Source organism: Plectropomus leopardus, chromosome 8 (genome assembly GCF_008729295.1).
Source record: "Plectropomus leopardus isolate mb chromosome 8, YSFRI_Pleo_2.0, whole genome shotgun sequence".
Taxonomy (NCBI): Eukaryota; Metazoa; Chordata; class Actinopteri; order Perciformes; family Serranidae; genus Plectropomus; species Plectropomus leopardus.
The window spans coordinates 20,015,573-20,042,037 of NC_056470.1; the positions used below are offsets into that span (position 1 = coordinate 20,015,573).

Here is a 26,465-nt window from a genome sequence, read left to right on the forward strand (position 1 = left end):
TTCATAGCTATGTTCCCTCCAAAATGTAGTGCAGATTTAAGAAAAAGAAAAGGCACATTTATATACATTTCCATCAATTGCTATTATTGCAAATTGTCAGAGTTTCACTTAAGTGAAAAAGCTTTTGGAGCTAATTCTCCAGTCCTGCGCCATTAAACCATTGCAGAAGAAGAGGGCATAACAAGGTGATGTCATTAAAAGATGTCCAGTCAAACCATATAGAAAAAATGATAGAAATATTAATTTATATTTCTTTTATGTATTAATTTGAGGAACATTATTGTTTTGTCAGTGGGCCACAATGATCTGATATATTTGTCTCAGTGGACTTTTTAGTCACGTGTTTAATGGCCATCATGATTTTGCGCCAAGAGTGTTTTCCATTGAACTTCATCACAATATCTACCTCATCTGACAATTTTTTTATTCTTGATTTCAGATTATTATACAAGAGCTAAACTACTTATTCATGAATTGATAGGGATTATAATGGTGTCGTACGGCCCTGCAGTCTTGTCCTGCCCTTTCCCTCTGTCTGCCCCCGTCCCTGACATACCACACTGTCATGTTGAGCTGACAGCAATGCTCCCCTCATTTCCCTAATTTCATTAGCTGTCCTCAGTCTCAGATCATTGCCACATCTGTGTGTGTGTGAGTGTCAGTCTCTGTTTGAGTGTCTGTTAAGAGTGATGGCTACTAATGACAAGGCAGAGCCAGCCAGTAGATGTCAGGACAGTGACAGTCTCTTCCCTCTCCTTCTCTCTGGTTGTTTTCTGTCACCAAGAAGTCACAGAGAGTGAGAGAGAGATGAATTTTCTTGAGTGATGAAATGGGAAGGAGGAAGGCAGATGTAAAGAAAAGAGATAAGTCAAAAGTTCGGTTTGGACATGAAATGAAAGTGAAAAAAAAGAGTTACAATGAGACAGAGGAGAAAAGGATGGCAGGTCTGGGTGAAGCACTTCATATTCCCTTTCAGTCAGCAGAACTGCTGAGAACTTGTCAAGTATTGATTATTGGGACTTGATGTTTCAAAGCTCACCTCCCTCTCTCTGTCTTTCCCTTTGTATCCGTCTCTCCACCATCCTCTGTGTACTTGGCTTGTACCCAATCTAAATGTGCAAAACAGAGGAAGCCAAGTGTCACAGAGCACTTTTCCATTTTGTTGATGCTGCAACTCTTCCCTCGCTGGTTTGACAATATTAATTGCTGTCCCCATTGCTATTGATGGGCTGACCCGAGCCAATCCAGCTCAGCCCAGCTCAGGCCTCAACGGATCAGGCCTCTGGCAGAACCATATCCCATAGGACATGCCCTGATCCAGTAGGCCAAGGCTTAGATAGCATTTTATCTTACAACCATGGAACAGCTATACATCTGGCCAAGCGGAGGCCCATCAAATTATTCAAATGCATTGACTTTGCACATATTTATATAAGATTGCAAATATATTGTAGACCTTTAAAAGGTACAAATCTATTCCAGTGTTTCCATAGAATCAGAATCCATGTGTGGCTGTAGCTGACAATTTTGCAGGTCTGTGAACACAGTGCAGGTGAAACTCATCATGTTATGTTTTTATTCCTCAGCAGCAGTTTGAGTCATGGTGTTGATAATTGATCAGTTGATGAGGTCAGAGCTGATCAGATGGATGGATGAGAGGAGAAGCAGAGTGCATAATGAAAGCAAACTTGACCCAGCACAATTAAATGGTTTAGTTTCACTTTCACTGGGCCGACAGTGTGCTGCTCCATCTGTGACAACAGTAGAATGTGGTTCAATGAATAAATTAGTTTGTGGCAGTAAATGTATTAATTTTGGCAGCCCACCACAAATAAATGAATGTGTAGGAAACACTGTATTCATATGTGAGAAAAAGTTTCAAAGATATTATCACAAGCAGACAGGGCAGATAAATGTATCTTATCTGTATTAATTTGGGTTGCTGTTGTTAAGTTGTGTAAAGTAGTGATTCTTCTACTTTTATGGTAAAGTGTCAGATGTTCTCAACAAATTCTAACTCCAAAATATGATTCAATAGATAAAGGAAAAGTTTAAACCCAAAGTAGAAATGCATACTGAACCAACAGCGCAAACCACCTCTGGGAATGTTTTTTTTTAATTTTATTTTTGCGTAAGTCTTTTTAGAAGTGAAGTTGACTGTGGTCTTGTTCTCAACTACCTTGGGAGAACATTCAGATTCAGGCCACTGCCCTCCCTTCCTCTTAGGGGAGGGAATGTGCTGAGGCAGGCCTTAATGTACTGCTTAAAAAAAGTCCAAGACTTCCGCAACCAGTCAATAATGTATGTGACCCCCCGTCCACCCTCCTCTGCCTCTGTGACGGTGGTTGTTAGCATTGCTCAGCTGTATATGACAGCTTTCGCTAACTTTTACGGCTTTAGTGTTGCATTCATAATGGATAGGCATTTGTTAAGGTCAGTGGCTTCAGCCGTCAGGAAACCACACAGCAAGTACGGCGCGAGAACAATAAGCCAATCAAGTTGACAGCTAAATGAGGGGGATCGTTTATGAACTTTTGAAAGTGTAAACAAGCTGAATCCTTTGTCAGGCAAATCATAATCACAGGATGTCAGATAATGAAAGGGGGGAGATGAGTCCAAATGTCAGAGAAATAGACTGGGCGGGTGGAAGGGGGCGGGATGAAAAATGATGAAATAGGAACGGAAATTGTGTTTAATCGAGGGGGAAGACATCACTTCAGCTTACACTGGGGAACTGGGAGAACATTAGGAAAGTCAATTTTTTTTTCAGGTTCAAAGAAGCAGTGTCTAAACTGGTCAGAGCCAAAGATAATTCTGTCTTTGGATCCAAGTTTGATCAAAATATACATTTTTTATCATGGCAGTCTGTCTAAGCAGATTTTAATTTCTTGTCATGCTGACAATGTCATTGTCATTGCTCATCTTGATGTTAATTGATGTTAATTTTTCCTTTATACGCATCATTTTCTGTTTTAATGTGCATCACTAAGGACAATCTGACAGCTCCAAGGTATCATAATCTATGTTTAGATTGCAGGCAAAAGTGGCCCAAATCAGACTTGTTTTCAGACAGCACAAGTCACATATATCTGATATCTTCTCCCTAAATTAGTTACAGGTCAGATTATTTTGCAATGCGACCTCAGTCTGAACAGGTACATCGGAATTCATACGACTATTCGTAACATGCCTAAACTGAGTGTTTTGCCAAGACAGTCTTGTTAAAAGGCGCTCACATATTTAGTTAAAAGAAGCCCATAGCATCCTGAAATTTTGGATAACATCAGTTTCATAAAAGCCATTCATTTCAAGATCCCACGACTCCTGGCTCTGACTCCACCTTCACATACACCTCCATCAGAAGTAGCTGCCATTGCTCCACAAAAAGCCATAATTAAGAATTTGTCTCTTTTTCTCCTCATCTTTGTCCTCATTCTCCTCTCAAATTCACTGGCTTCCACTACAAATTAACTTATAAAAAATGGGCATGCAAATCATCTCAACGCAATGTTATATTGATTCTTTGGAAAACAACACTTGATTTGCTGATATTTTAAAGTCTGCCATGATACAATTCCGATTCACTTTGAGTCAGTGGCTTATGATCGATATGTGACAATATATAACACATATATATAATACAATCAGCAACAGAAGAACCTGCCACCCATTTTATAAAAATAAAAAACAAACAAACAACAACACATGAAATACTTGTAATTGTTGAAGTTTTTTTCAAACTGACTCCACCAGCAAACATGAAACATGTTTTAAAAACATTTAACCAAAGTATACGGTTCATAGACCAAACAGCTGTTTTTCTGCTAGTCACCGTAATTAGCTTAAGTACTTGCATAAATTAGCGGCTCATGGACTTTTCCTCTGTTCATAAATTAAGAAATTATATGAGTTATTTCTATCTTTTTTACTCGCCATTGGTTAAAGGAACTACATCTCCTGACAAAACAGTATGATTTTAATTTCAGCATTCATTTATGTTTATTCAGCATAGAGTTGTTGAAACAGAGCAGCTTATGTTTCCATAGTGAGAGCAACAAATTAGTATAGTGAGATGCCCAGCTAAGTTCCTCGTTTTTTTCTGAGTACTTTATCTTGTAACCACATTGCTTCTGTATGGGATGCACTTTGTCTGTTGACCCACCTTTTCTCAGAAATCCAAAATATTTCCACACTGCTGATTTGTTCTGAATGAAACCGTAAACACTGACTTCAGTGGCCTCCTTGCTTTTTAATATGAAAGCCTGTTGTGTGTGACATCATGTTATTGTTCTTTTTCATATGCGGGTCACTTTAAAACCATGACCAGTTTACACTGGAGTCTGTTATTGAACAATAAATCCTATCTGAGCACCAAGGCTTGCAGTGTTAACACAGCTATAGAAAGAGCTAACAATGCAACGGGAGCTAAATGTGAACTTGTTAAAACAACACGTTTGATTTAAACTAAAAAACAAATTGACAAATGAAATGAGCCAGAGAGAATTAAGAAAAAATGGAGCTTGACCCAGACCAGACCAGTTGGGTTGGGTCTAATCAGATTTGTGCTGAGCATCAAAGCTCTGTAGTGAAGACAGAGACCAGCCAGAAACACATCAGGGATCTGTAATCAGGTAGAGATGCCAGACTCTTCTTCTAGCGCTAACAAATCTAATCCAGTTACCACAGTGAGTCTTGTTAGCTCTGTGTATTCAGTTTATACCCCGTCAGCTGCAGTGAAAGCTTGTGTCTGTGTACGTCTGTGTACGGGCGTGTGCGTGTGTTTTCAGGGAGACAACAGGGCCTGCCTCTCTGACTGTGCCAGTTTAATTATTGCTGTCATCTCGTACCAAGCCAGAGCGTCAACAGAATGACTTGAGAAAAAAAGTCATTTCCTCTCTCCTTTTAAACTGCATCATACACTTTGGCAGGACCACCTATTGACAAAAAGACATGGCAGGCTCATTTGAATATATGCGAGACACACACAAATGCACGCAGGCAGACAACGCACACATCTGCGTATGCCCACAGTGACACAACACACACACAAAGACAAACACACCACCTGGAGTGTTCATCCCTGTGATATGCTGGAATTGAAATTCACAGGAGTGAGTAGTACCTACTTATCTCTAATCTGTTTTTCCAATTGAAAAACTCCCTGCTACTATGCAAGTTATTTTTACCCTAGAGCTTTACTCCCATCTTCCTGCATGGTAAGTTACACTACATGAATAATATGACAGAATAGATTATTCACAGGTGGGAATCAAGTGTGTAAATGTTCAGTGGACATGAAATTATCATTGGCTGTGTATGATAATGATGTAATGTGTAATTGTTGTAGCCAGTTTTTCCAATGGACACATAAGGCAGATTAATAGACTCAATTTATTAGTCACAGGAGAGATAATATACATTTTATATGAAACACATTTTTACAGGCCATACCACAACTGCTTATGGATAGTTACACACACACATACAACACACTCTCACTCCCTACTCTTTATATACTGACACTACAAGTCAAACTATAACCCTCTGGGTACCCGTTGTTTTTTTTACTAAGGTGATATAATCATATAATCCCTCTAGGATGTTATGATGTGATCACAACACAAAACACTAATTCAGGCAATCCCTGTGAATTCACTGCAACCCCTTAGTTCTGTCCCATCACCACAACTTCACCACAAATTTTACTATTTTCAGGCAGATTCAGTCGGTCTCTACCTCTCTCTGAGTTTATCGTGAGACTGTTGTTGCGGGACCGGAGCTTTGTACCTGGGACAGAGTCACATACACACAGTGACATGGCTAACAGCTAGCATCACACAGAGAGAGCAGGAGGAGAGCAGCTCATGGAGACAGTCTTTGAGTGCTGCATTGAATGACAGCAACATCTGATTGTCAGCAATCATCTGTTGCTTTATCCGCCCACATAACAAGCTCCAAATCAGTGGCAGCGGCTAGAGAAAGACACCGATACACATTTTTTTTTAGAACAGCTGTAAATTTAGGCATATTAGGCCACAACAATCCAAACAAACCCAGCTTACTTTTGGTTGGTAAGTCTGTAATTTCTTTGACCATCAATCACCCCTGCTTACGGCTTTTGCTTGACGTGTAAAAAAAACGCCTTTTCCCGGTGCATCACATACTGCTGCTAAAGGGTACCTGTGCACGTTGATATCTAATGCGGAGGGACATTGCCCAAGTGTCAGTATTTCAAGTTAGTGAGACCATGTTGCACAATATTATACATGCATCAAATTTAATCAGATTCCATCACGCACCCATTGACATCCTTGCATACGCTCACATTCAGTGATTGACATTTGCAAAAGCGGCTGCTAGACAGAGTTGGTCAAAGGTCTCATATCTTAACATGTGTCAGCTGAGAAAAAAACATTAACACTCACACATGCACATGCTAACACACACACACACGAACCATCACCCACACGCAAATGCTGAAAAGTGTGTTTCTATCGACATCGGCTTCACAGGCAGCATCTGACATTTCGCTGAGAGTGTGAGGCTAAGCGTTCAGACCTTTAGATAATGTTATTCCCTCATTCCTCTCTCATCCTCCCTTTATTCCGCCGTCCTTTCCTTTGTTTGTTCCTACAGCATGCTTTGTTGTGGATTTCCAGTAGATGCACCTGCCTGAGGTTTTTGTGGTGCCTTTTAATGCCCGAATGCACACATGCTCTCACATAGGCACAAGAGTTTCTTGTTCGATTCTAAAAAAAGATCTAAAGAAGTCCAGGTCGGAGAGGACGCAGAGGCTTTCGCTGTGTCTTCGGCTGTTCTTTCTCAGCCAATCAGAGCAGGAAAGGAAGCTGAATGAATGTAAACCTGAATCCATAGCCTCACAGAAGCAACCGCGGAATGATATGCAACGATATGCAATGGCCAGGTGTGTTGCTATGGTGAAGAAAATGATTGGCCGGGCTCTAGATTAAAGTGTTCACTTCCCAAAACAGCCCGCCTGCACACACAGCAGCAGTAAAACACACACACACGTGCACACACACTCACAGTTACACACACACTCACACATGGCTCAGCTGAAATAAGCTGGCTGATTGCAGTAGTTTTACGGGTAAAGCCATTTGAATGGAAATGTGAAATGGAAGTGCATTACCGAAACTCATAGACACCAGGACCAGCTGTGAATGAGAGAAATGGCTTGCTATGAGAACATACCATGCGCATCACAGTTGGATGTTGAAAGAAGTGCTTGTGTATGTGAGAGCCCTGAAGCTTTCACTCAGGGCCCAAAAACCTTCTATTAGGCCCTTCACCTTTAGCCTGTTTGAATTTCTGCTGTATGCCATCCATTATTACCGTAGAGTTTTTTTGATTGAGTATAACTTAACAATTTCCCCACAGACCACTGGCCAGAGGGACTGGCACAGTTACATCACCAACACTGGAGCCTCCCAAGACCTTTACACCGTCTATGCAGCTGACTGTATCAGCCCTTTACCCATCACCACATACGCACTTCACATACTCTGACATACTTGGACAACTCAGCAACAATAACTCTGTTACAGCCTATCAACAATCCATTTGCCACTTAACACAATGGTACACAGAAAACTGCCTCCACCACAAAAACAACAGAACTAGTCTTTGGCACATCAAACACACCGAACACTGGACAGGACACCATTTTCACCCATGGCAAGACAATTGAACAGGTCAACAGATTCAAATATCAGTGATTGATGACAGAAAATAAACTTATTTTTGATGAACATAAAACCCATAAACAATACTGGAAGAGACTCCATGTCATGTGCAAAATCACCTCTGCTGCTGCTCTCCTCTTGCTGTTTTACAAAAGCATGATATTCCAGTGGCACTGCTGGCGACCCGGGGCTCTCATGCATGTATTCTGCACTCAACACCTTAACCCAAGACAAATTTCCTTCAGGACAATAAAGTTTATGTTATCTTATCTTATCTTCATCTTTGTGTTTGTGCCCCCCCCCTCGCCCTCAATCTTCCAAACACGATCAACAAAGCCATGATATCCTTTGCACTCATAATACATAATGACGCTCATTACCACCATATGCTGCATTCCATTTACTGGATTGTGGCCGGTAATAGCACAATGAATTGTGCATAGTTTGTAACGACTATCTGCCTGGTTGCAAGGTCCAGTTCACAAAAAGATATTGTGCTGATGATATAACAGTACAAACACACCCATAAAGTTTTGCAGATGAGTACAGTTTGCTCTTTTTTTCTGCAATTAATGTCATGGGAAAGTATAAATGTTTCCTTTGTGAAATGAAATAACACAAAAAATCTTTTTCCATAGAGAACCCTCCACATAAAGTAACATAAAGACAAATTTATTTACTCGTAGTTCTTGACACACTGTAGCTCTAATTTGCGTCGATGTGCGGCAGCATTTCATTTAACATCACATACGTTTCTTCACTACCGTCCTGCACTCTGTTTCTCCTTTAATGAAGGCCAACTAAAATTACGTGTGATTACGTGAAGTTTTAATCTAATATGTTAGAAAAATGCCACATGAGTGGGGCAAGAAAATAAAATCTATATGGGACCTTGAAAAGTCATGGAAAAGTTTTAAAAATATGTCAAAAGAAATTATGTGGGAACCCCGGTTTGAGGTTTTATGTGGTGCTATAATATTTCTCTGTTTGCCACCAAACAAAAGATGCAAGTCATAAAGCAGGGAGAAATTTGCTTTAAAAAGATTATCTTTCATTTGAGAGCAATAACAGTGACATGTTGTCTGCTTTTGATAAAAAGTGTTTTTCAAAACATGATAGTTCCCATGAGAGAGAGAGAGCATAACGTTGACTCAAAGGGACAGAGATACCCACAGCACCCTACAGGCACACACAGCAGACGGTAGAAGCAAGAGGGTGATGATAAAGTGAGTGTGTGTGTCCGTCTGTGTGTAAAGTGTGTGTGTTGTTGAGTGTGTGAGAGTGCATGCGTAAAGCAGCATGAACTGGTGATGGAGTTTGTTGTGGTAGTGTCCAGAAAACCCGAGGCAGTCATTACCTCTACTGCTGAACCATTTAGGAAAATAGCCTCTTTTCATGAGATGGCCGAATGTCTGTCCTCTATCTGCGTACATGTGGGAATGTGTGTGTCCGGAGGGGTTGTCCTGTAGTGTTGCTCTTGTGCTAAGGGGTACTTAAAAAGCCAGTTGCAAAGCTACTTTCTGCAGGTCTGTTTCTCTGCCTATTATTATTTGACCTACTAATCAATTCACTTTTGTGCTAAAATATTTTTCCTCCTCCCCTCCCGCAGAGACTGGTCGAGGCAGCAGAAGAAGCCCACCTACAGCACGAGGAGGATCCAAACCTGCAGGTATGTGTATATGAGTCTGCATCTACAGTGTATATTCTGACCACACAACTATTATCACAATCAACATGTTCATTCCCTGTTCTCGTATGCTCATTAATTAAATCCTGCTGATATAATTTATCCTTCAGAAGCCAGTGCTTCTGTGATTGGACCCCAGTGAGAGAAAAGGCTCAGCGGCTGACAAGGGCCTCTGTAAACACAACAGAGGAGAGCGAGGGAGAAAAGGCATTAGGAATCTTGTTCTGCAGTCTGTCTCGCTTGACTGGGCTTAACAGTCTTTTCTCTTTTAAAAGTATGTGTTTGTCCACGTCTCTCTATAATCATTTTGTCAGCATATGTCTCGGTCTGCCACAGTCACACTGTTACACAGTCACACAGTCCCACATGAGCAGACATTCCAAACAAACAGACAATTACATACACATAAGTGTTTTTTTTTAATTGAACACACAAAGAAATCCACCCTGACCCTTTAACATCTGTTCGAGATCATTTACTGTGGATTCATGGGTCCATCTTGTTTAATGATGTTGCATTCTGTGGATAACTAAACAAAAACATAGACAACGGGACGTCACATTGAGCCAGAATAGACTAAATAGACAGGTTTCTGCAGGGGGTAGAGCACAAGTCAGAATGACTGAGAGCTTATGAGGAGATCATGAGGAGTTGTTCTAATGCTGTAAACTACCGTTTTAAATGGTGCAAAGTCCTGGAGGACCTTTGGCACAGATTCCTGGAAATGCTGTAATGTTTAATGTATACCATATAGAGATGTTGGTTATTGTTTTTAAACATGCTCACCAGCAAAAGTACAAGTAAAAGCCAACCCCAGATTTCAGTCTCTTTTGGCATTTCACCCTGCTACATTTTTTTGTTGCTGCCTATAATCTGGCTCTTAGTCACTACATTTTTATAAAGCCCTGACATTGCCGGAGCGCAGTGGGGGTACACACCCATAAATGTCCTGAAAATAGGAAGAAAATACAGGTATAGAGCAGCCCAGTCTCTATAAAATTACACCTAAACACTTCTAGTTGGTCATTAGTAATGATTACAAGGATTACTTCTGTGCGAGTCCAGACAATGTTTTAAATAAAATCTTTCATCATATATGTTTAACGTAGCTCACGCTGTTACTGCCCTGTGATCAGCGCCTTGGTCCTCAGTTTGATGTGCTGTGTGTGCCAAAAATAGCTTTGGCAATGTGAAGATTAGTGCCACAAAGTACCCCTTAACAGTTACTTGACTGGTTTCTAGCAAGCTACTTTATTTCTATTTTTTTATGGGATCAATAATAAATACTGGTTTGGTGTTACTGAAACAATTGTTTGATAATCAATGTATTTGCCATTGTATTTTCTGTCAGTCGATTAATCAGCTAATCATAGCAGCTGTAGTGTTCACTGGCATTTGAACAGAGCTTTCTTTTGGTAGCAAAAAGCAGACGTTCTAATCTGTTGACAGCTGGTTGTAGTTTTTGCCATCATTCCATCATTTAGTGCTCTCACTTTTCCTTCTTTGTCTCTCCCTCTCTCTGTCTCTCTCTTTCTCATACACACATAGCTGCTGCACACAGTTGGTACATTGTTCACAGTCTCAGTCTGGTGTGCTGCTTTAGGTTGTCAGCCATTATGATTGAATAACTCTTCTTGTAATTGTAAATATCAAAATACAAATGGCAATTCAACCCCAACCTCATTGTTAACTAAAGTAGGGATCTAAAATACATTAAAAAAGTACATATAAACATATAATATAGAATTTGAATTTAGCTCACCCAGGTGTTTTTGTCCAAATCTACAGTCTCAGGGCAACAAATCCACCACTCAGTTAAGGTATCATGATTGTACCTACAGATGTATACTAGTAATAACCAAAGATTGAATTCTATGTGGGAAGCAGCGTATATGCTGTATTTTGTCAGAGGTAAGGCAATTAATCCTCATGTTTTGATGCCAGACTTTACTTACTTACTTGACAAACATATTTTGGCTCTGAAATGTAAACCATGAGTTGTTTATGATATTATATCACCGTCATATTCCTACTCAAAAACTCAACAAAATTTAAACTACTCCCTTGGAGTTCCTCCCTCAGTTCTGCAGACTTGGGCAAATGCATTCAGCTAATCATATCTGCATACACACCCCCAAACCCAGCCTCTGCTCTCATGGTTCTGCCTCAAATCCATTTGAGCAGCTTTCATTTTTGGAGTGCAGCTTTGTGTTGTGTTGTGTTGTGTTGTGTGTGTGTGTGTGTGTGTGTGTGTGTGTGTCTGTGTGAGAGAGAGAGAGAGAGAGAGAGAGAGACAGAGAGTGCATTCGTGATGTTTTTGCCTGAGTTTGCTGTGCATCATGCACATCTCAGAACATAGTTTATTAAAGTAGGAGGAGCGACAGCAGAAACTTGAGTTTTAAAGAAGCAATGTGATGCTAAGCCGACTTTGGAGTATTTGCTGCTAAACTACTTATAAAGTGTGTGGCGTGAGTCTTATGTGCGCCTGTGTCTCTGCCTGTGGCGTTGAGTATGTGTTTACTCTGTCAGCTCTTTAAGGCATTACAGTCAATGCCCTGTGGTTTTCTGCTGTCATGGGCCATTACGGTGGATCAATTACTAAATTTAACAACTGACTGCTGTCCAGCTCTGAGTCTTCCTCTCACAGTACCCCTTCTTTTATACTTTTTGTTTTTATTGCTTGATTCTCCACATGCCCTGCAATTTCCACCTCTGAAAATTCCTCGCTGTCGCACTTCAAAAATGCTTCAAATGGGAGCATGACTTGGAATATGCAGGCATATATGGTTTTGATGGTGATTAATATTTGAATGTAGATAACTGTTAATCTGAAAAAAAAAATACTCAGCAACATTTTTGATTATTTATTAAAGGTTTAACCCATTTTTTAAGCAAAAACTCCAAACATGCATACTGTTTCCAGCTTTGCTGATGTGAGGATACTCTGTTACTGAAAAATTAATCAAGGAAATAATTGGCAGATTAATTGATGATAAAAAATCATCATTAGCTGCAGGCTTATAGATAACGCAATATCACATTGAGATAATTTATTGAGATTTGCTGCAGCTATACTGGTGTTTGATGTAAGAAAAAAAATAAGCAGCTGTACTTAATGTAGAGTTTAAGCTCCTAAGAATCAGGAAGTGCTTCTGTCAAGTCAATTTTGCACTGAAAAGTCCAAATTGAGACCATAATGACACAATTTTGTTTAGAGAAATTGTGTTTTCTTTTTCAATTGGAAAAGTTTCTCTCTGTCTGACAATTGTGTTTGCTTCACCTGCGCAATCACCCACAGCTTGTTGCAATAAGTTCATTCTGGGTTTGAAAACCAGTCTGGAAAATGTATATAGAAGCAACGTTTGTACACCAGGAGATGAGCCAGTAAGGAAAGATTGTAACATTTCATTGCAAATTACTGTGTATGTGTGTGTGCGTGTGTGTGCGCACATTAGCTGATCTTGGAAAAGTGTAGACTATCAGCCCACGTTTCACCTGATTGTAAAGGAAGTTCACAAAAGAACAAGAAACTAATACACACACTGAGGTTGGGTACTGAACTCTGTACTTTTAAGGGTACCCGCTAAATTACCTCTGTATTACTGTGTACTGATTCACATAAAATCTATCGGTACCAAATTTTGGTGACCAAGAGCGCACCTGGGTAACAGGGACAGGAGGTGGAAACACTATGCTGCAGAAGCTGGGAGGGCTGCCCTCAGAACTCCATTGCCAGCTTCAGGGTACTTTGCGGCACAGACAAAGGAGCTCTGCAGACCGGCCGATTAGAACCGCCGCAAAATGCCCTGAAGCCAGGAAGCAGGCAAAGGAGCTCTGTCAACTTTCCAGCGAGCTGAAACTTTTGCTGTAGCTCCGATAGTTTTGGTCTATTTGGTGTATATTCTTTTTTTTTACTTTATTTTAGAATTAGCCTAGTATCGCTGCTGTCAGTGATGGTATTTTTTAAATTACATACTTAATCTATATATTTGTTAGTTGTATCCAAACAGAGAGCGACAGAAATGAGCAGACACATACACTCAAAAGCAAGCATACAAATAGAGATTTACTTTAATGTGTGGTTGGAAAAGGGCCGTTGAGAAGAATCGCATGTTGGCTGCAACTTACAAATATAAAAAAAAAATGTCGTTATTACGTAAAGATTAAAGTACCAAAATATGGTACTGTTAGGTACCAATACAGATTTCGAAGTACTGGTACCGTTATCAAATGAGAACGGTACTCAACCCTTACACACACTCACTTTCCTGCTGTCAGTTTAAAGAAACATCTCATATAATTTAACACACAGTATAATTAGAAAAGGAATAGGTCATTTAAATAAGAGTAAATTCAGAGATTTTGCCTGTTGAAAACTGCCCGAGCAAAGGGAGTACATAAAGAGACAGGTTTTGCACTCGATGTGTCTTGCTTTATCTTTACTTGCGAGTCTGAATGTGAGTGTTGTTGTTGATGCTTGCAAACAAAACTGTCTTGACAGAGATGTACTTGTGTCCGGCGACTATTTTGCATGTTCTTGTGGACATTGTGTTTGTGCATACGCAAGTGTGTGTCACTTATGGACACTTGTCTGTGTGAGTTTGTGTTTTCATATGCTGCTTGAGGGGCAGTAACACTGTGTGGGCTCACAGCAGTGCTTTATGCCAGTAATTACTTGGCGGAGATGAGATGAGCCCGGCGAAGTGAGTGTCCTTTTGTCTCAGCTTTAATGAAACTGCTCCACAGCTGATAATGGCTGATAGAGAGCCTATAGTGTAATGTAGAGTTTTATAACGTCTAGAACAGTGTGAGATGCCACATTCAAGCCAAAACATAACTATACAAGAAGATATATTATACCAACATACTTGTGTTATATATGTAGTATGCTATCATTAGAGGGAAAGAGGAAAAGAGAAGGAGAAGTTGATGGAGGATATAAATTAACGTAATATTGACAATTACATGTACCTGCCAAATGCTTGTTGGCATGGTGTGTAACCAAAGTAATATAATCTACTTTAATCAGTGATTAACTTAATGGCACATCCAATTGGTGTATGATGCAGTGTTATTTTATTACAGAGCGTAGTTGTTTAAAGTTGGTAGGTTGGGTCACAGAGCAAAAGAAGTCCTAAAACACATAAAGCCACAGTGCCCATTGCCTTGAGGCCGTTGATACCTGGTAATAGCATGCATTTGTATAATCCGACAGCTGAAACTCATCGCTGTTTTACACCTGTGTCTATCACCCTCTCCAGTTAACCACTTATGTTCAGATTTTGTTACTGCCTGTGTCACTTCCATTAAAAAGTCAAAGCGCCAGCACACACCTATTACATTCATAGTATTGCTAGCATGCTCACTAGTCACATAAGCATGTCTTGTTTCATAGGGTTAAACGAAGGACAGTTACACAACACTTCATCCAAAGTGTTGTAATTTATAGAGCGTTAGCGTCCTGCATCGGTGATGTAGTCATTGTTTGAGACGCATCAGGATTCATTAGCGCTTACACTACAAAAGATAAGTGGTCAAATGCATCCCAGACCACCTTGGCAAGTGGTTTGAGTTTGATGCTCTTATTGCATTTACACTTGTATTTAGGGCTGTCCACCTGTGATCGGATCAATCGAGATGCATGTTAATACCAGGTATAAACAGACTCTATAGGACAGGTCATGGTCATCCATACTCATATCAGCACAAGCAAAAAAGGCATAGTTTTATTCTAACAGATATAATAATATGATAAAATTCTCATACATATATTGCCAGCATTGTAAACTCATCATCACATTTATCATCATATTTATAGTCACACTACATATAACCCCTTAACCAATAATCCATACATCCATCCATAAAAGCCCAGAATGGTGAGTAAAAACATATGTGCTTACCTTTTTCATTTTTTTTCAAAACAAATGCTCCAAAGTTACACTTCTAGTGTTCTCTCATCCTCTCCATCTTCTTCATTCTCTCCCTTCTCATTTTGGCCACTCGTGCTACTAAAGCTATCTCCACACTGTTGATCTACTGAAGCCAGTGTGGCCTGCTGAGGGTCTAACAGGTAAAGTTATGCTGATATAAATAACATCAATGGGGAATAAAGGAATGACAGAACCACTTGCATCAGATTTTCCAGAAAATTACAAAAAAAGATCTTGATAGTCACAGATGAAGTGCAAAGAGGGTCCCTGTCCAAATGTGGGAGGTTCTACTTCTGACATCCATCACAAATTAATCCCTGCTTCACCAGTTCAACCTTCATAGTGATAGAAACAGAATGTCTGTGCTTGGCTATCGTTCAGCATCCATGTTACTGTGCTCATAGCGTGCGGGTGCATCTCTGTGTCTGATTCTTTATGAATGTGTGTGTATTTATCCTTTGTTAAGCAGGTTTTGCACTACCTCTTGGCAAATTGTCGCAGCCATTAATTTTTCATCGCTAATTGTGTTTTGAATTGCCTGAGCATAAAATAAAATGGTTGAGCATTCTTTAGTTTTGATCACAAGCTGCCATCGCTTTTTGTTTGTTTCTATTTACATGCATGAATATGGATACACATGTACATTTTTACTGTAGTGCTGTTTGTGTACACCTGTGTAGGTGTGTGTGTGTGTATGTGTGTGTGTGTGTGTGTGTGTGTGTGTGTGTGTGTGTGTTTGTCTGTGCTGCTCTGATGGTGGCATTTCTAATAGTGCCTTTTACTGCAGAACATGGTGAATAGATGGTAATTATCACCAGCTGTGCTAAAAATACCACATCCATGCTGTAGGGTGAAACCTCCTCCATCAGTATTCGGGGGTTTATTATAAAATGTTTGTGTGTTTTTTTGCTATTGGATACATATTTGGCTGGCAGCGGTTTGATAGGAATTTCCTTATCTATCCTTTCCAGAGCTCTTCTGCTTCCATGTGAAATTGGCACGGTAATCTGCTGCGATTTTCCTCCCTTGCTCTTTTACCCGCACTGCTCATGTACTGTAAATAGGAAAGCAGAGAGCAGTCTCCCATGCCCTCTGCAGCCAATCAAATCCTTCCTTGGAGGTTGGAGACAAACAGCCAATTGCCAAGCCTGATGTTGACTGAAAGTGTAGCCCCAGTCTGGGGGGAGCAGTGGGAGCGAAATGCTTAATCTTTCTCTCTCTCTCTGTCTTTTGTTCTCAAGCTCCCCTGTCTAGGGTATAACCATGGAGTGCAGAGAGGTGGCCGCATGCTTGTTGATTTGCCAATTTGCTCCTCTTATTACTGGCAAAAATTATTGACTTGAGTGTGAATGCCTGTGTGTCCAGAGTATCCTCTGCGTCACTGTCCTGTGGCATGCATGTTCAGTGATGCAAAGATTTGATTTTTTAAAGCCTTTTATTCAAGAGTTTGCTTTCACTGTCCAATATATAATGCACAAGTACACCACACACAATGCTTGCCAACTCCAGACAAAAAGCATTTCAAGGTACCTTCGTCTACAGTCTCAGAGAAGAGTTCAGAGAGGTTCCCTAAGGAGAGAAACATTCAAAAGCTTCCAGAAAACTTATTTTAAGAATGAATCTGTTTCAGAAGACAGAGTTTCTTTATGAATCCGAGAGATCAAATTCTCAGATTCAGATCAAATTCATGCCTGTACACTGTCCCAACTTTCTTATCATTTTGTTACTCCAGTGCTTGGATCGTATATGTCAAGCAGCAAGAATCAGAACAAAATATAATCAGTAGTAAGGTGATGTAAGGTGAAAAGATTTTGCAATATTTGCTAGTTTATTTTTAGGTTAATTAACATGCAGTAAACTACAACGCAACACTTTTTAGAAATCTGACAGGCAACTGGATTTGAGCCTGGGGATCAAACAGTTATGGTGCATCACACAGATAACAATTAACAATTCAATTGTTTATATATTATCTCAATGGGATTTACATTTGGTACAATATACAACACCCTCTGTACTTATCCCCTTTTACACTACGTTTTCAAGGCTGGAATGTCGGGCTGTTATTCGACCTCGCTGTTGTGTATAAAATGCACAATCGTAAAATGGGGAGACAGTCGTCTCACCTTTAAGCTGGCAGTCTGTTTTGATGGTGGGTTACTATGTGAGACCTACTGCTAGGTGATTTAAAAAGCAGCTAACAGCAGTTAGCAGCTAACAGAAGATGAACAGCAACCGAAAATGAATTTCGGAGACAACAAGGTTACCTTCAGAGCAGAAGATGGGAACAACCTCCATGGGTCAATACAGGAGGGATATCTGATTGTTATTGTCATGTTTCCCATTGAGCTTCTTTTAATTCCTTAATTTAATTCCTATTGAGCTGCTTTTTATAATGTGTCCTTAACTGATGACTGTGTTGGGGTGGATGTCAATGGGGTTGTCCTTTTCTCCTCTGGTTTATTTTTTATTATTTGGTCATAGGCCACTTTGTGTTTAAACTAAAGATGCATAAAAATATTTGATGCGTTACCATGTGGTGCAGACATCACTATGTAGCAAATCTTGCATTTTATTCTTTTTTGCTCCACGTCAGACGCCTCATATCCAAAGTGTTCCCACACAACGGAATTTGTTCTGCCTAATTTGCTCAGTGCTGTTGCTCTTCTGTCATCTTTCCTCATGCTAATACAACTTGCCTTGCTGGTAGTATCCATTGCAAGTGTTGAGCTTAGGCTAAGGGAAGGAGGGGAAAAAATGCGCATGCATGTGGATTTCAGGGCACAAGTCAAAATAAGGGTACACTTGCAAAACAGAATGTAGGAAAAAAAATGTTTTTTGTCTCGATCACATTGTTTTTCTAATTGTTGGGAGCTGAAATTGAAACTGAAATTGGATTAATTGCACAGCCTTAGCCATGGGTATTGTTTGAATAGTGCGGTTATATGTCACACTAGAGGCCAACGCTGTTTTGTAACATGCCTCTTTTGCTCTTGGAGTGCTGGCATGCTATCCAAAATAACACAGGAGGTGGCATCATGCTATAGGTTGTTCGGTTCTGTGTAAAAAAAGCAAAGTCAGTGGAATGAAGAGTCTTTGTTGTGGCCCTATCACAAGATCTTTGTGTAAATAAGGCTCTTGAACGGCCAATAGTTCACCTGGTGCCCTGTGAACAAAGGCTATGTCCTTGCCGCAGTGGCTGTGGGTTCAATTCTAGCCCATTGCCCTTTGCTGCATTTCATCGCCTCTTTCTCCCCCTTTCATGCTTAGCTTTCTTATCAAATAAAGGCGATAATGCCCCAAAAACATTATCTTTTAAAACAAGGGCTCTTCCTCACTTTGCATAAAAAAAGAAAAAAAAATACAAACCTTAGGAAGAACAATTGAGAAGTGATGCCTCTTTCAGGGAGTAACAATAAATGCTTTGTAAGTATTACTTTTAATATCAGAAATACAATCTGTATTGATCCCAGTTCATAACAATAACAATAATTGTGCTCCTATTTACCTCATACTCACACACTCTGCAGCAATTTGTTTTGAGGTTTGTAACAAGCATCATAGCCTCACATGGCTGCTGTAGATTTTAGTCATGATTTTTCTCAGATTGGGTAAACATAAAGTTTAAAATGCATGAAGAAGGATTTTAAGCACAGCATATGAACCCCTACTTGACCTTTCCTCCGAGATATTTACTCAATCTGCTGTCTTGTTTACTCTCTGATTACCTGTATCTGTGCCCCGTGGTTGTTTTCCAGTCACATTTTCACACTCGGAGTGGTGTCTTCCCCTTTCCCGAGCGTGAAGAGAGAGTAGGGAGGTTGGTGAATAAAAGAGGAGAGTCGAAGTGGAGTTTCGAGTTAAAAGTGATCACCGGAGGGTGGAGCGACACGGTCAACCCCCCGCTTCACACGAGGTCTCCTCTCTGTCTCACTCTCTCTCTCTCTTCCCCTTGAGGCTGTTGACTCACTGTGCAGCAAGAGTATTTATCAATATCAACAGGAGTGTTTTTATTTGAATGTGAAGCATGAGCATGTGGGTCACGCACTAACATACTGTATATGTGTGAATGAGTGCATATATGATGCTAAGCTGCAGTGTGTTTCTAGGGAAGTTAGACTCTTGCCTATACGCTTTTACTGAAATGTGAGCAAGTGTTTTTTACAAACACAGTTTTGGCCATTATAACTAAGGATGTAATTTAAAAAAGCACAAACACACACACATATAGACACAAATACTTAAAAAGAAGCTTACAGTAAATGAGTTACACTCCAGCAGCTTACATTAATATAATTGCTCAGTGACATTGTGCACCAGCTTGAAATCAACGAGAGCCACTCAATGATTGCAGGGAAATAGCAGTAGGCCTATTTAAAGTCAACATTAAGTGTTTGCCTCGCTGTGATACCTTCCTGCACAAGTCTTCACTCAGGGTTTGCAAACAGATTCTGACCAGTCTGTGCAAAACCAGATCAAATTACGGAAGAATTAAAGAGGCGCTGAAACAAGTTTCTTTTATGTAGCATAATTCCTAACTTAACATACAGTTTAACTCAAAGAAGTATTTCACTTCTGGAAAGATGGTCCTTTCAAAAAAACTGGGCTGTCTCTGCAGTAGAAAGATGAAATTAAAATTGGCTCTACATGACAAGAGGAAATAGAGAAAAGGGCTGTGGCAGTCAAATTTGCTTAAGAGGTAGAAAACCAACAACTACCAAATTGCACGCCACTGCACAGAACCAATTAACGCTCTCGCTGGTGGAAGACGTAATGCCATCTTATCCATTTTTTCAAAAGGAAACAATATGGTGGCTGGAAGGTCACAAAAAATCTCGAATTACAGTGAAACGGTAAGCTAAAATATTTTCCTGAAAACATTCTAGATGAGAAATAGACCATGCATTAACAGAATGTTGTTTTTTATTTGAGTGGTGCTGCTTAATTTTACAGTTTGATCTTGGTGTTTTGGCCTCCATTTTTACAATACAGGAAACAGTATAGCACCCACCTCCTGTTTACAAATTCTCATATTACAGCCAAAGACACTTAAGGAGAGAAATAGGCAATACAGTAAAATAATACTGGTTTATATTGGATTAGCACTGCCAAGTTTTATTTGGTTTAAGATAAAGTGAGTGAAAGAAAGGGGTGGGTCTTTCTCTCAATTTGCGTCAATCCTCCTTGTGTCCATGGCGGGCATTCAAAAATGAGGATGTAGAATCTGTTGTTGAAGCAACAGCCCAAGAGCCAAATCACGTGCCAATTTGAGCTGGGAGATGAGCTGGGAGATCTGGGAGCTGGTTAGATGGAAGGACATTTACCACAGTTCAGTTACACATACTAGCCACATTGTTATGATGCAAATCTGGTTGAAAATTGGCAAATTATCCCTTGAATTAACATAAATTAAAAACGTGACTATTTCAAAGTGCCTTACATAAAAGAAATCATTAGAATTAATTTGAAAGACTATTCAAGAAAGCACATACAAATACTGTAAAAAATAAGAGAAAGTTAAATATATGAATAAATTAAAGTGATTAAAAAATCTAATGAGATTAGACTGTTATGGTTACTTTGTGAGTATCAGATTTGTTTCATTTAATGTTTGAACTTCTTTATTTAAATAAGTACAAGAAATCAGTGTTGCTTCCTTGAATATCCAATTTGATGATTTCTCTCTGCCTATCATAGTGATTTGTGCATTTTATTTCTGTAATAAGACAGAGCAAACATTAGTTGATGCATGTAGCATCACAGGTGATAGGCATAATGACACTGCAGTGATATATAGTCAGGTCTTATATTTTCTTGATTGATTAAATGTTTTATTTCCCCATAAAATGTCAGAAAATAGTGACATTTACCAACAGTCCAAAACCCAAAGACATCTAATTATTATTATTTATGATAATAAAAGGCAGCAAATTGTCATATTTTGATCTAGCAAATAAATAAAATTGAAAAACACACATAAATTATTAAATAAATTGAGCAAGTAAGCTCATAGATAAAATAAAAAAATAGCAAATGTCTTGCGATTATGCTAAAAATATGTCTGAAATGTTTAAGCAATTCTTAAAATAGTTCTAAATAAAATTTTCTTTCAATCAACTAATTGATCCGCTGTATGAACAGTGTTAGGCAGTTGAGAACTTATTGGACCAATTGATACCCGAAATGATGATGTACTGAATCACTTTTTGGGTTTGGCTTGATAAAGCAAAATGTATCGGTGTGGCAACGTTGAATTCTGCTTTTCTAATACTTGTGTGTAAAGTATCTGTATTACCTACTTTTTTGCTCTCGTGGAGTACTTTGTAGGATTAAAAAAAAAAGAGAGAATTTAGAAGGTTTTCACTGACAAGAATGTTAGGAAACAAACTGGGCAGAGACCAAAGATAGAGTTCTAATTTATGACTCATTATTATTTTGTGCTACATATCAATGCCAATGCAGCAATGACATTTTGATTTTAAAATATACGTATAACACCATAAAACTATCCATTCTTTGGGCTGATGTTTTAAAGTAGTGAACTGAAATATGCTCCACTGTTTACCTCCAGTAACCCGTCCTCATCCTCTCCCTCTCTGTCTGTACCACACTGAGTGAGTGAGTGGGTGCTGATGGTACATGTGCGATCTCTCAGCGTAATGCACTGCAACGTTAAAGATCAGGTTGTTAACACCATGATCAGGGACTGCATTAGTGGCACTGGGCACTCCTTCACTGTAATGCTGGAATGGCATAATTGACTTACTCAACACATACACCCACACTTGGACACATGCACACACACAAATTTCCACACAAACTGTACTTACACGGCCTCAATCAATGCTGGGGAGCACACACACACACGCACACACACCATGGCTTGCCCCTGCCTCCCTTCACACACCCACTCACTCCCACACTACTGAAACTCAAAAGCTGATGGGCGCAATTTTAATCAAAATTAAAGCCCACATGCTGTGAATTTAAATAAGTCTATTAGCAGACTCATTAACAGTTGTTTGTTTGACTTTTTTTTATTTGACTTTGTATTCTTGATACTTTTAACAGTTAATGCCTCTGGTGGTGTTTTCTCTTGTGTTTGCCTTTTCTTTCAATGTCTTTTAAGACACTTTGAGTATAGAGCCAGAACATCTGCAACCTAATTTTTTCTCGAGTCATTAGTAACTGTTGTTTTCTGTCTTGGATCTTTAGATAGTTACTGCCGTTATAAAACTTGTTTTTGTGTTTGGCTGTGCATGTTTGTCTGACAGTTATTGGCCCAGTATACATGTACACATGTGCTTTTAACAAATAAACTTTTTCTGTTGTCTGCATGTGAACAGAAAAGAGCTGAAGTTGTTGAAAATTGCATTTATTTAGGGACTGAGATGTATCTCATTTTCTTATTCCACCTACCATACAGACAGAGAGGAAAGATGGAGCAAAGCCAGTGAGATGGGAGAAACAAACAGATAGAAAGGGTTGACTAGACAGACACAAACTGGCAATTGCAACAATGGTCTTACAGATAGAGCTGATAGTATCCAAACCTTGCCAATGAGAGCTGCATCCGTAAGAGAGCACATTGGAGTTGAGTACCGGGAGGAGATGGAGGGTGGTGAGGAGCTTGATGAGGATTGCATTCAGCGAGGGAACAATGGGTAGAAGGAAACAGGCTGAGCCAGAAAAGGAAAGGGATAAATCAGGTTGGGAGGGAGAAACAGAAGAAGTGAGAGAGAGAAAATGATAGAACAGGTACTAACAAGACAATGGCAGAAAGGGAGCAGAGTGAAATTGCAGTAAGGCCTTGTCTCCTGCAGGTGCAGTTGGCTCTCTGTTTATGTGTGAGTCTGCGCATCTTGTGTAAACTGTGCCCCCAATTTTTTAAATAACCTTATTTTCTCTAACAATGTTAGGTTGAGGTCAAATCAAGTTTTTGTCATGTATCCCTCTGCACTTAAAGTTATTTTGTCTGTCAACAAGAAAGTCTGACAACATCTGACTCATAACTCATGAAAATGTCTTCTTACACCTTCCTGTAGCTACAGGCTTGCTCCTTACACTATTTATTGGGTGATAAAGGCCCAGACACACCAAACCAACAACGAACAACTAGTAGCAACAAAGGCCGACTGTTGCATCGCCTCACGTCGCCTGTGCCTTGGCCAAAGTGTTGCACTTAAACACACCGCAAAGACTGCATCAAAGGCCAACTAGCACATATATTACACCTACACCTGCATGAGAGGGACAAAGCTTTCCTCACCAGCAGGTGATTGAAGTCTGTATTCATCATTCAAAAGGGAAACTGGAAACTGACAGGACAGATTCAAGAGCCTAGTTAGCAAGATAACACTCTAACAACACAATCTGATGTTGAAATGACAAAACAGATTTACCATGCCCAAGTGAACAATACCACAAACAATTATGAACTGTTTCTGCAGCTCAATGGCTAAAAAAATACCATCTAATATAACAAAGTTTATTTTGACCTCACGCCATCTTGACTTTAGCAGTTTGTTTTTCTTCTTGTGCACTGAACTAAACTGACAGTCAAGTGATTTCACTTTCTGCAGGGCTCTGCCAGCCCTTTTGCCAATTCAACATGCTGAATCAGCTGATTAACAGCCGACAGGGGCTGACCAGTGCCAATGGTGCAGGACACACCGCAAAAACTAGGGTGTCAGATGCTCAATGACAGCCTGACATTGACTGGCTTGGTGTGTCAGGGCCCTAATTTGTGCTTTATGAATCTTCAATGATTTAAAAAGGATCAATATTTTGACTCAAACTGAGCCAAAGAAATTGATGGAATAAAGTATGAATACATTATTCAAACTAACAGAGCAACAAAAAGGTATATTTTCAGTTGAAGGTAAAATAATGTTATTTTTCATGTATTCTTTGTATGTGTGTTTTGTGTGGCTTTCTTTGGACTGGAGAAAGCATACTGAGGGACCTGGACTGGTTGTGAAGGTGACAGTCAGGTGTAATTAAGGCTGGCTCTGGACACTGTGTCCCTGTTTGGCAGGGAGTAAAGATACAGTTGCCACAGGTAGAGAGGTCAGGTGCAGAGGAAGCAAGACCTGGGTGAAAAGGACACATAAGCAATTCTCTGCATTGAGAAACTGTGCCAGACTTTCTCATTGCCTGAAGGTCATCATTCCTGCAACCCCACCAGGTTTTATGTCACCGGACACTGTCTCATGCCAAAAGCAACAGTTTCTTTTGATCACAGTTCAAGGTGCTTGCTAAATCCAACAAGAAGGATTCAAAAATTATAAAAGGTATTAGGCCCAATGAACACAACACTGTTTTTCCCCTGCTGTTAAAGTTGATATAGGAGATTGAGCACATAGTTGCCTATTTACACATTCAGCTGATACAGAGCTGTGCTGAATCATGTTTCTGAACACCTGGTGAATATAAGTCGCAATTTCACTCTCCTTTTAGCTCTGTTTTGGGTCTTTACTAACTCCTGAGGAAAATATTTGTCTCCTTAGATGCTAAATATTACATTGGCCGTCTGTGCTTTGAAGCAGGACACGTAGCTTACAGTGTTTTTTTTAGAGCCTTTTTCTAAAACAGCTGCAAAAACTACACCTTGAGAGTGGTGAGAAAAGAGTGATGCTCAGCGCCATAATTTTAAGGTTAACTGCAGTCAGGTGATGATTATCTGTGGTTTCATCATAATGAGCATACTTTTTTCACATACAAGTAGACATGTGATGCATTGTTGGTATAAAAATACGTACTAGAGCTGCCTCAATGTAACCTGATATGTCCCATCCCATCGTATTCTGTTGTTTCCTATTCTGTCTTTTTATTTTGTTATATTTTATCCTATCATATCCTATCATATCGTGATAGTCTGCACTGTCTTGTCCTCTTCCTTTTATCTTTATCTTGTCCTTTCTTTTTTATTCTCTGCTTGCTCTCTTGTCTTTGCCTCTTTTTCCTTTCAGTGACTTTCTTTTGTCTTCTTCACTTTTGTATGGGGTAAATATAGTTCAACTACAGAGATAGGAAAAGCTTTTTTAACTGATGCTTTGCTTTTATAGTGTGTTGTTTTAATGTGAATACTGTTTCATGGCTTTTTTGTTTGGTATTATAATGCCTGATTGATATACTGAATATTTATTGTGAAGCACTTCAACTTTAGTTTTGAAAATTGCTGCCTAAATAAATTCTTACTCACTAACTTACACTTACTTATTTGCTTACTTGCTTACTTGCTTACTTGCTTAGTAGAAGTTTCCTGTCACAGCTGACCTGTCAGGTTTAAAGTAGGCATTTTAAAGAAATTTTGAAATGTCTCTCTCCTCAGTTGTTACTTTTTTGCCTATCCTTAAAAACACAAGGTTGAAGTGGTTCCCAAAAGCTTCACAGCAAAACTCAAATAAAAAAGTCCTTGCCAAAGATGGCTCATTTGGATTCTGTTCACCCTGTTGCACTAAAAAAAGGTACCATACTGGTGGTAGAAAATGGCTGCTATCCCAAACATTGTAAAGGTCAATGTAGATCAAATTATCACAATTGGTGGGTCAAGACCCAAAAGTGAGTTGCATAACAATGTCTTGTACTGACATAGCTAAGTGCTGACTAAAGAAACCCATGTCCTTCACTGACTGGCATTAAAAGAAAGGTTGTCATGTGTTTGTTTATTGAACTTTGCCACACTCAGCACCCTTTTGCCTTCCCCACCCTCTCATTTTTACCCCATACCTAACAGAAAATACAGTCTTCTTTTGAAAACACATTTTAAGTTTTGTGTCCACACTAGGGAAGAAAGACGTAGACAGCAGATTGAGAAGAAGGTGATGAAGGAAGGAAGGAAGGAAGGAAGTAGGCGAAATATAGGCAGAAGTATGCAACACTATGCTCCCTCACCTTGAAATGGCAGCGTTCCCCTTGATAAAAGGCTAATAAGCCTAATCAGGCCTGATTAATTACACCGATAGGCACTGCGTTTGCCAGCCTATTTGATGGCTTTATCTGTGTTTTGCACCAGGCTGTGAGGATGATGGTGTTCCTCAGGAGGAGCTGGAAAGATTTAGCCCAAATGAAGGTTACTGGGGCTAGAATACAGAAAGTAGGGTGGTGCTGTTTCTCAGGGTGTACAGAGGAATGAGC

At 39.6% G+C, this 26,465-nt stretch overlaps 1 protein-coding gene across 3 annotated transcripts in view; it reads left to right on the forward strand.

The window, feature by feature from the left end:
* Positions 1-26,465, forward strand: part of cacna2d3a (calcium channel, voltage-dependent, alpha 2/delta subunit 3a) — a 139,882-nt gene that overhangs the window by 32,028 nt on the left and 81,389 nt on the right. For all 3 annotated transcript variants that reach the window (XM_042491919.1, XM_042491921.1, XM_042491920.1), the window contains one exon: positions 9,316-9,375. In XM_042491919.1, coding sequence (XP_042347853.1) covers positions 9,316-9,375 — 60 coding nt within the window. The remainder of the gene's footprint in view (positions 1-9,315; positions 9,376-26,465) is intronic.